This window comes from Lipophrys pholis (genome assembly GCF_963383615.2).
Source record: "Lipophrys pholis genome assembly, chromosome: 3".
Classification (NCBI taxonomy): Eukaryota; Metazoa; Chordata; class Actinopteri; order Blenniiformes; family Blenniidae; genus Lipophrys; species Lipophrys pholis.
Window position 1 is genome coordinate 12,620,196 of NC_137627.1, and position 11,513 is coordinate 12,631,708.

Sequence of the window (11,513 nt, forward strand, 5' to 3'; positions counted from 1 at the left end):
ATGATAACAACATGGTGAACAGGTCAGTAATGTTGACCTGATACACAATAAAAAGCATGTTAATGCAAGGAACATACTGTTCATGTTAACAACAGGTCTATAAGACATTAGTTTGTTGATTTTACACGCTAAGATTGAACCGTAAAACAGAAAGCACAATGCTGCTAGACCTGCTGCTTAGTTGTACTCATTTCTGTTTATTCATATTTGCTTTGAGTTCTTACCTTTATTGAGTTCTTCTTTTTATGGCACATTCACAATGTTTTTATTCAATGATGAAAATCAATGGCCATTTTTTAAAAAAAACCCACCATGATTGAATTCTTTTCTGCCAGTTTGCTCATGTACATCCATGGTATATTTCAATTTTCTTTACGGGCTCAAAAATGGGCTTTCTTAATGTATTTTTCTTTTTTCTTTTTTTTTTACCCATCCTTTTACACACTAACTCTGACTTTGATGGCTGTCGCTGACCAAGTCTTCCACTTGAGGTGCAGCTTATCCTCTCACAGAATTGGGTTGCTTCTGTGGCTTTGGCCTCAGGATTGTCACTGACACCCTGTCATTGCATTTGACCTCCCGCTGGCATGCTGCAAGCAATCACGATACAGAACAGATGCCTCACTGCCACTTGGGGGGCAACTGAGGTTGTCTACTGGTTTGTTCTATTACAGCTTTGCGTGCGCTTGTGACAAGCAAGGTGCATCACAATTGACTTAATGTTGTGAAGAGACTCTGCAAGGTGTCGCATAAAAAAAGATTTATACCCATTTACAATGATGCCTTATCTTTTCATGCAGTTCTTTTTATTCCTCTGACTTACTTTGGTGCCAGGTGATTGGCATGAATAAATTGTTTGGCATTTAACCAAGTTCAGTTCAGGTTTGAAAAAATATATATAACAAAACACTTAGAATTACATGTATCAGAAAATACAAAACATGTCATGAGTCAAAAAGAAAAAAAAAAACAAGGAAATTACCATTCACTCACACATACAGACCAAAACACACAGTATCAGATACTGGAACAATAATTACTCTTATGTCAGTGGATTTTCAATAGAATATAGGGTCATCCAATCAAAGCGGGTTATTTCTCTCAAACATCTCATTGCCTTCTTTCGCTACACATTGACCTTTATCTAACAAAACCGTTTATTGATACTGTCTTCAGTGACAAAAGGAGGGAAGAATGCCACAATTTTCTAAAATGCAGCAAGAATGAAATGTCATTCTGCGAGTCGTAATGGCAGGTTGGAGGCTGTTTGGGGCAGACAATGCAAATGGCTTATGTTCAGTCGATGTCATGTGAGTGACAGCGCTTTAAAAAAAAAGGGAGCTTTTTCTCCTCCCGAAGAACAAATCTATTGGCAAATACTAGTTTGAAGAAGTCTGTTCTCAAAAGCACTTGCTTGTTGGAAGTCTGACTATAGTTTAAAAAGCAGAGGGGGAAAAAAATGGTTTAAAGTGCTGATGATTAAGCTCTCATCTAATATCAGATTTGTATTTTGACGTTAATGTTTTGATTGTCACTGTTGTTTCAGGATATGATTCTCCAGCACGTCATAAGTTTGCAACATAAAATGTCAAAAGAAACCATGAAATCAAACTATATCCCATTCTGAATATGATTTCAGACAAACCAACTTTTTTCAAGATATCAATCTAGTCTAGCTCTCAGAAATGTAATACAATGGTAAATGGATTTTCAGTTGTATGGCACATTCTTACCACTAGTGCTGTCCCGGATAGTCTTTACCCTGTTAGTCACATTCACCCTGTCACACACACATTCACACAAGTGGAGGGGGACTCCAAGGCAACGTGATCAATCCATCCATTGGGAGCAGTTTGGGGTTCAGTGTCTTGCTCAAGGACACTTTGACATGCAGGGAGATGGGAAACCTAACCTGCGACCTTCTGATTGAGAGAAATCGACCGTACCAACCGAGCCACAGCAAATCCAAAAGCAATGTAAAATACAAAGAACCAAGAAGTGATTTTATGCGTGTGGCGATTAGTGAAATTAGGAGAAAAAAAAAAGGCAGTAAAAAATGGAAAAATAACTTTTCACAAGCTTTTGTGCCCATATTATTCTTTATTACAGGGTCTTTAGTAGTCACACAGATCTAAGCATCTCTGGTTTCCTTTTTAGACAGATGGCATAGAAGACATCAAAAATCAAATACCTTGTTAACCACTCATGGAAAGTTTTAACCAAGAAACTTTTCGTGTTTTTTTTTTCTCCTTAATTTGTCAAACTAAATGTGACTATTTGAGGTCAGCAGCCTAACACATTTTCTTTTTCAAATACGATGCACCATTTCACTCAGTATACATGTATCATAAGTGCCAAGTGAGCTGAAATAAAACCCCAGTGTTAAAAATAGGCACTACTTGCATGTGTTCACTGGGAAGGGTCACATACAGGAGCTAACAGAGCAAAGTGTCTGTCGCAGTTCAAAATGACAAAATCCACATCATGATTTAGAGAAATTGTAATTCTTTGCAAGACGAATACCCATTGTAGAATTTAATATTGCATAAATATATTTTTTTTGACAATTCAAACACATAATTCCGCGGAAGTTCTACAATAACCACCGCCTTCTGTTACTTCCTGTAAAGAGCGCAGCTTCAACAGAAGAACGCTCTCCTGATTAAAATCTCAAGATGAAGGTCATAGCCAGCAAGACGAGGAGAATTATATAATTGCCGTGGAGTATAATCCCACTTGCGTTGACACAGGACAGCAGCTCATCTGTGGAGGGGAAAAAAAAAAAGAAAATGGAAAAGAAAGCTGAAACGTTGATGTTGTATTCTGTCATGAAAGATCGCTTAACGTCCGCCGATGCGCCTATGTAAATGCATCTGTTCGGTTCCGTGTTTTCATCTTGTCCTGTCACTTCCCATGAAAAAGTAATTAAGAGAAAATGCAATGTTTTGCACAATTAGTGTGACTCAAAACAGTTTCAGTGATGTGGTTTATGATGACAGAGTAAAGGTCGTTCTGGAGGTGTGCGAGTATTATTCACCCTGTGTGTGATCAGTGTTCAGTGAAGTGATGACTGATCCTCCTCTCCTCCCACTCAGACCTTCATAACAGTGGTGAAGCAGAGGGGGAGCAAGCCAGGATACAAATCTCCTCCACAGGCTAAACAAGGTGAAACGCTTCCCGGGCACAGCTTGACACAATACCTCCTACTACAGTTAAGTGCTATATATAGTAGTTCATAGAAAGTTTTGGTCGCATGTGTGACTGCGTATGTGACTGGTGTTTGTGGATGATGGACAGATTATAGCGATACAGACAGATCGATGGGTACTTTCAGGGTGTTTGCATGTGCCTAACCTGAGATGCTCTGTATTTGTGGCATGAATTTATCCCACAGGTGACATTCTTTAGCTCTCATCATCGTCATCAGCTGTGGCTGGTGGGAGTTCAGAGTGACATACTCCTGGTGTTCCTGGGTAAACGCAGGCCACATAGCTCCATCAATTCCTGGATTCCTGTAAAGCAAAATGGATATTAAGGAAATCTGATCGTGCCACGGGAAATGTCACACAAATTGATTGGCTGTCTGATCAAATGTCTAATGCATACCCCGTCCGAGCAAAGTTGGCCCAATGTTTAATGAACTTCTTAGTCATGTTGACTTCGCTCTTCGTGTAACCCAGAGATGCGTTCAAAGGCATACCGAAGACAAATTCAATCTCGTAGCCGTGCATAACACCCATCCAGGCCGGCCAAGGATTTACTGAAGAACGATGGTCAAATAAATATAGGAAAGTCTTACCACCGTTTCGTGAGTACCTGAAAAAACAATGAGTTAAACAGTTATTTACATTTTTGAAAGCATAGAATCCCATTTTTTGGGGGGTAATACAATCAGTAGTGCTGTGATGTGAATTGTATACATTTTGTAGTTCAAAAGCCATGGAAATCTGCTGTTTTGTCTCATCTTAACATGGGAATTGAAATATTCTGACATGATCCAACCAAAGCATCCGCTTACAAAGACAGGATTTATATATGTTCTTTAGAGCCACAGCAATTACATAATGGTTGTCTCCTTGTTTGAATTTCCCATGCCATCATGTTCAGAAAAAGACAATCCTTTCTTCTCTTCAAATTTCCTTTTTTTCTTTTTTCTTTTTTGTTTTTGTTACATTTGACTATTAAAGCAAACTACATCATGACAACTACTAGGTGGTATATATATATATATTTATTTTTTTACCTGTGAGCAAACTCTAGCAATGGACACTTAAACATATAGTCTCCAACCAGACTGCCCAGTGCGTCACGATTCTTGCCCCCGTTCGTCACATCTGTCCAGTCGGTATAATGGAAAGTGGCCGCCTCTCTTGCGGCTTGACTTTTGTTGGGCAGTGTAAGATCCAGGCCTTTCAGGAACTCATTCCTGGTAATGAGACTCTCACTGACGATGTCAAATCCAGGCACTCCGTAAACAAGGAAAAAAGTCCCTTCGTCCTGGGTTAAGCCGAGCATCAGTTCTTTCTTTGGGAGCTTATTGCTGTTTAGTAACACCTGCAGTCAACAAAAGAACCGAGGTTGTTTTTTACATTTGGAGTTCCGTGAGCTACAGATGGAAATAAAGCTGGTTGGTTTTAAACGAAGGACATGAGATATTTTACAGAACACAGAGTAGTTTTTATCTTGGAGGCTGGCATGCATTTGTACTTTCAAACTGTAATAGCTATGATTATTTCAAAGATGGATGATTAACACAGGGACATATGCAACAGTGTACTGAACATAATAAAGACCACAGGCACACACTAACACACACACACACACACTAACACACACACACACACACACACACACACACACACACACACACACACACACACACACACACACACACACACACACACACACACACACACACACACACACACACACCCACTTCAACTTCATCTGGTAGGAAGTCTCCATCGGCATGCGGGACGAAGGGTGGGGTGAAGAGTGAATCCATCGTCACAACGTCGTGCTGCTTGCTTGTGATAGTTTGAGCATCAGCCTGCTGGAGACAGATTTCAAGCTTTGCCGGATGAGATGTTGGACACCCCAGAAAGGACGCCAGTTTCAAGGACCTGAAGAAAAAAAGAAAGAAAGAAAAGTCACTTTGAAAATGATGGGGTCAAATGAGGAAGAGAGAAAGAAAAAGGGAAAACAGATATTGGATAAGATACATAAATGTTATGCAGTCACGTGAAAGAACGAAGACAGCAGAATGAAAAGAGTCAATATATAAGCCTCGATTGGGGCTTTCTCACGAGACCAGATTTATTTTAGATACATACATCCCTTTCTCTCCTAGAAGTAGAGATTTCCAGAACACAAGGAGTTACACAAACCGGTGTGTATAAGAACGACACCCATACGGGCATATAAAAACTTCCCTAAAGTTGAAACATGCATATCCATACGCACATATTACCTGTCCCAAGCCACAGTCTTGCTGGTACTGGCCCAGGGTGCATTAGGTGAGCCGCTTTGCATCACAGCCCTTCGGAAAAGATGCTGGCTTCCTGGAGAGACTAGGTGGTAGCCTACAGATCCAGACCCAGCGCTCTCCCCAAACAGGGTTACCTGGAAACAGCAGGCGGATCGTTAGTCGTCTTCAGACTGTATCTTTAGATGTCGGGTAGGTTAGAAGACAAATAATACGGCTCACCTTTGAAGGGTCGCCTCCAAACGCAGCGATATTAGTGGATACCCATTCGAGGGCCAAGCGCTGGTCCAGCAGGCCAGCGTTGCCTTTGATGTTCTTGTTATCGGGAAGAGATAAGAAACCCAAGGCTCCCACTCTGATCACAAGAATAAAGAAAGATGGAGAAAGTGCTTACTTGAGGATAAGGTCAATATTCAGCAGACTCCAAAACGGTTTTAAATTAAGGGATGATGCCTTTTCTATAAAATTCAGCTCAACAGATATTCTTTGGGGGGAAGTATTTTAAGTATTTACATCGACTGGTAATAGCATTTGTTTTACCCTCGCGGTTTTAAGTAACGTGTCACGTTCAGATTGCAACGTTTTTTAAATCATCTCAGCATGCTCAAAAATGTTATAGTTTGCATGTCGGGGGGGCCCCCTAGTTAGTGATCTGTTTTTGGAGTACGACCACTCACACACGCACACAGACAACAGTGCAATGGAAACATTCAAGCTCCTTTAAACTGCATTCATTCATCATATGGACCCACTCAGTATCTGCTCTGTGTAAAAAAAACGTGTTTCTGCATGCGAGCCAGAATTACACTTGAATCCTCCAATGGTGCTGTTAGCGATCTAGTCGCACGTACGCAGAAATACCGTTGACTGCGATCATTGTGCGAATGCATCACACGGTGCGTTTTCCCCCGTTTTCAGTGAACTCCTGACAATGTCGTTGTGAAAGCCAAAAGCCAAAATGCAAGAAAAGACCACAATCCCTCCGCTTTCCTTCAAACAAAGGTACTGCCATAGGGGTTGGCAGCGGGAAAATTAGGGCACGTGTGAGCATGAACATCAAAGGAACGATGACCACGGTCAAATTTTGATGGTTACACGAGTAGATTACAGATTCTCTGCAACAACATTCATCACCTGGTTTCCTAAATGCTGTGAGAGGTACCTACCATACCAATGATGTCCCGAGTAAGGACAGACAGTGAAATGATGACACTGTCAAGGACATATTTCAACCATCAGTGATATGCATGTGGAATGAAGGGTGGCCTATCTTCTCCTTTCTGATAGGAGAACTGCTGTGGCATGGATTGCTGAAAACGTAAATCCCAAAATGGAGAGATTGTCGTCTTTAAAATTCTCCAGGTCTCACGGAGATCAAGCAGCTGCGAGCTGTGCAGTAAAAACAAGTCTCTTTACTCCAACTCACAAACCCACAGAATATGAGGGATTTGCTTGCATTTTTAGCGTCTAATTTCTTGCCCTGATATTCTCATGTCCTTCGTTTTTCGACTTGTTCTGCGTCCACAGGATTGGTGTGCATAATGGCTGACGTTAGGTTTTGTTAGTGTGGCTTATTCAAGCATGTCGGCTCAATAGCAGCATCATATCAGCTCATATATCGTCTCACCTGTAATTCATCGACACCACTACAACACCTTCGGATTTACTGAGGAAGCGGCCATCGTAAATGTCCAGAGATGATGCTCCTGAATAAAATCCGCCTCCGTATATCCACACGAGGACGGGAGCCAGTGGTGAGGGCTGAGACTGAGTCTTGTTGACATGTGGGGACCAGACATTTAGGTACAAGCAGTCTTCACTCAGAGGTGTGGTTGGGTTCCACATCTCTGAACCTTTGAATCCTGGAATATAGCAATTACATTAATGGCAGTAATTGAACATAGCTTCAGAGTGCTTGAACCTGGACTGTTTGCTGCACAGATACTCTTATTTGTTTTACTTTGAAGTCATGATTTACTGAAAATTGAATGTTCAACGTCAATAAAAGGTAAAACTCACAATTGATGTTATTATTATTATTATTATTATTATTATTATTATTACTCCGACAAATCCAAAGGAAGAGAAGACAAATTACTTGTTTTGTTATGTGCAGGCAGGCAGTACTAATTTACCCAAATTATAAATATAATTCTCAGCACAATCCCTGATGTGTATATCTATTTGTGGTGTCATTTCTATCTTTGGGCATTTTGCATATGCATCTCTGGCGTCAACCAGAGTTGGCCCCCAGAAATCCCTGACAGGTGGTTTGCGTCTATAAATAGTTATGTATCCATGACCAAGCCCATCCCTTTGGCGAGGGTAAAGACCTTGAATAACTTCATCTGTGTATGTGTGCTTAAGAGTGTGCAGTGCTCAGGTCTTCGTTTATGCAAGGATGAGAGCCACGGTTGTGGTTAAAATAATTTAGGATTGTAAAGATTATAAGTACTTGTTTATTGACTTTGAAAATACTGGCCCGTTTTAATGCCTGGCATCATTTTAAAAGCCAGGATGTGGTTTTAATGCTAAAATAATAATAATGGCCATCAAGCACATTGGATTTAATTTACACTGCTTTACCTTTAGTGCATTCAAGTTAGCCGTATAAATCAAAATCTAGATAAAGTATGCAAGATAATTGCTTCGAGCCAATTTGGACCACAGTTAGTTTCGGTTCCGACAACTCTGGTCTAATGAATACATTGGGTCAATGTGTGAGCGATTCCTCACTGAATTACCTGCCTTGAGTTAATAAAATGCCCTTAAGGCCACCTTTCATTCAAACATGTATTTGGATGAGCACGTTGCCATCTATGGTCAAACCATGAGGACACTGAAACAAAAATGTAATGAAATGACAGTCCACTGTCTTTACATACCATAATTGCTTTTTTTCTTTTGTGATCTACTCGACTGATAAATCTGCTGTGTAATAACTGGTGTCTGGACTTTATCAAGTTTGTTATGTATGATTAATAACGACATCAAACCAATATCATTTTGTATTTCCAGACTTCCACTTCAGGAATACAACTATGTTCGATAAAACCCATCTTACCCAAGGGAATATATACATCTTCAAAACATGACCATATATTAATGCAGGAATCAAAATGTGTTTTAGTTACAAAATGAGCCCTTTCTCTCCTCTGCTTTACGTTTTGCGTACCCTATATATTTTCTGGAGAAAGGTTTACTTGTTTCACTATCATGGCCGTGTTTAACTTAAAACTAACACTTATGAAATGCATAAGGATTTCAAAACAAGATCATATATTTTTTTAGTCGTACACACCAGTGGAGATGTGCTCCAAGGAGACCTGTCGCATGTTTTGCTCGGTTTGCTGTGGCCTCATTGGCCAGTGTGGCATTCATTTTTAAGGGAAACCACGCCAGTTTGTTAGGAAGCAAACCAAGAGCCACTCCTTAAAGAGTCTCAGGGCGGTTGGACAGATCGATGCATGCTGGGCATGCTTCATGTCCTGGGAATGCTCACGAGGGATTAGTGCCAGACACATCTGCTCACTCCTTGTTTCGCTTTATGCTAAGCAAGACTGGGGACCAAAAAAAGATCTAACCTTATATATATATATTTTTCCCCATATGAACTGTATTCATCAAATTCTAAAGCATGAAAAATGTGACTTTACAAGAAATGTAGTTGGGTTTTACAGGGAGAAATTATATAATTATCCATTATGTTGAATGCTCATACAAAGCACAAAACACACGCACACTCATTATACAAGACAATGACTCCTACCTGGAAAAGTTTTATCCAGCAACTGATAGCAGGAGTTTGGGTATTGGGTGCACTCCCTCACACCGTCCCATGGCTGTACTGGTTGGGGAGCGTTGAATCTCAGTTTTCCAATTGGTGGCTTTGCATAAGGAATTCCAAGAAACGTTCTAACGTCCCCATTCACTAGCTTCCCCAGGACTTTTCCATGCTGGGTCTTGATAACAAGGTCATCCTGAGTAGCAAGTGATACGGCCAGGAAATGAAGCAATAGAAAAAACAGAGTGGCCAGTGTAAACCGAAAGATTGTCGCCATGGCAAACTCTGTGGACATAGAGAAAAGTAAAGAATATAGATAGTACATGAAAACAGTTTTTTTGTTTTTTTTATTGAATTATTTTTTACGCTCTCGTTAAAAAAATACACAAAAGCGCAACTTAAAGTAAAAAGGAACCTTAAAAGCACAAAATGCATGACTTTTTTAAAATCTTTTTATGAGGATAACTCAATATGCTCAGACATTTGATTATATTTCCAATCCACTATATAATGTATTTGTAGCTAAATTGAAAATGGTTGTTGGGTTGAATAACTGGAAATAAACTGGGTTCAAGGATCAAGGACCTCAGGTAATTCGTTTATAACTGCTTTTTATTGCAGAAAACAAAGTCCACCCTCATACGGTTAACAGTGAGGAGTATTTAGTGTGTGTTTGAAAGTGCATCTCTTGTACTACGTGATTGCACATTTTTGTGTTTGACCCACGTTGATCTAAACTAACTTCTGCCTTCAGCTCACGCCTCGGGCAGAGAGGTGCGTGCGCGCGCCAGAGAGGGAGAGAGGGAGAGAGAGAGGGAGAGAGAGAGAGAGAGAGAGAGAGAGCGATGATCATTCCCGCTGCAAGTGTCTCACTTCAGAAGTGTCTATAATCCTCAAATATTTGCAAACAGTGGGGGCCGGTGGCAAAATCTGTAGATGGAAGTGACTGCACGCTCGCACGCGGCGGATTGCTGGAGCCGCTTGTACTTTGAGGAGACACAGGCTGAACAAACAGCCAGATTCACGGAGGGGAAAAACCCGCGCGGAGCTGGCTCGATGCGGGCATTGCGCAGATCCGCGCGCAACACACGCACACGCACACACACACACGCGCGCACGCATCGAGATCCGTGATAACTCCCTCAAACATGAAATGTGACCGTCGAGCAGGTCATGAAATGAAGCCTCCGTGATGTCTTACCTTGTCAGTTAGCAGTGTTTGTGTCGGTCTGGGGTGACTCGGTGAGGACACAGGACGGATGGGATGAGGAAGGCGTGGATCCCCTCTGTCCAGCTCGTGCGGGGCTGGCCCAGTCCACCACCCACTAATAATACTACTGCTAGTAGTAGTAGTAGTAATAGTGGCTACTGCTTCTGTTGCCACAGTAATAACAATAACATCCACTAAACTATGGCGGCTGTGCTGGGGAAGGACAGTATAAGTAAATACCTCTTCATAGTTTTACGACCACCTAATTATTAACTGTGCTTGTTATTCATATCAGAAAGTATTATGTCATTGATGTACATATGATAAAACATTTTGTACAATTTTGAAACTATATAAATTGAGCTCACACTATACGAAGGTGCATTTTTTTGTATGCTCTGTATTTCATTGTTGTAATTGTCAGTGTGGGTTTAATGTAAAATCACATTGTAACTGAGCTTCAAATGTGCTATACAAATAAAGTCATCACCGCTATTATTATTATTATTATTATTATTATTATTATTATACATGATATTGTTGAAAGGCCTTTTTTTGTCACATACCATATAAACCACAATCTTTCAAGCAATGTTCAGTAATGACCTCCTTTAGACAAGTTAAATAAAATTCAGTGTTTGATTCAGAAGAAGAAAAAAAAAGTATTATTGGTGGCCAGGATTGGCTCCAGCACCATGCGACCCTAAACATGATAACATAGTCAGATATAAGATTTATGAATAGATTATTGTTGTCATCACTGCGACACAATAAACTTATTTCGGATTCACTCTAATAAATCTGAGATATGTTGGTGTGTCATTTACTTCAAGGGAAGGCAATATTCCATTGTGTGTTAATGTTTTACGACGTGTCTACAGATCAAGCAAGTCTCTGGCGCACTTGCCTGTGAGATATTTGTGTACTCTTCCAATTCTTTAATTATTCACTAATGCCTACCCCGAAACACTTGCATGTCCAACACTGACATGGCGATTATGTCTTTGCTTCACACGTGGAGGATTATTTCAACT

General features: G+C 40.5%; 1 protein-coding gene across 1 annotated transcript; it reads right to left on the reverse strand.

The window, feature by feature from the left end:
- Nucleotides 1-782: 782 nt before the first annotated feature.
- LOC308107635 (cholinesterase-like) lies at nucleotides 783-10,665 on the reverse strand. Its single transcript, XM_080460089.1, has 10 exons — nucleotides 10,471-10,665; nucleotides 9,255-9,554; nucleotides 7,113-7,347; nucleotides 5,708-5,840; nucleotides 5,471-5,622; nucleotides 4,937-5,123; nucleotides 4,244-4,554; nucleotides 3,607-3,816; nucleotides 3,355-3,512; nucleotides 783-2,763 (listed from the first exon to the last, which is right to left on the reverse strand). Exons 2-10 carry the CDS (start codon nucleotides 9,544-9,546, stop codon nucleotides 2,663-2,665), a joined length of 1,779 nt encoding a protein of 592 aa, XP_080316215.1. The 5' UTR covers nucleotides 9,547-9,554; nucleotides 10,471-10,665; the 3' UTR covers nucleotides 783-2,662.
- Between the last annotated feature and the right edge of the window lie 848 nt (nucleotides 10,666-11,513).

Bases quoted from the DNA above. Each gene is read 5' to 3' on its own strand.
- LOC308107635 (XM_080460089.1), bottom strand. From the start codon at position 9,546: ATGGCGACAATCTTTCGGTTTACACTGGCCACTCTGTTTTTTCTATTG. The intron at 5,841-7,112 runs GTGAGACGATAT...TCTTGTGATCAG, and splicing joins GTGGTGTCGATGAATTACAG to AGTGGGAGCCTTGGGTTTCT. The intron at 2,764-3,354 runs GTTAGGCACATG...TCCCCTCCACAG, and splicing joins ACAAATACAGAGCATCTCAG to ATGAGCTGCTGTCCTGTGTC.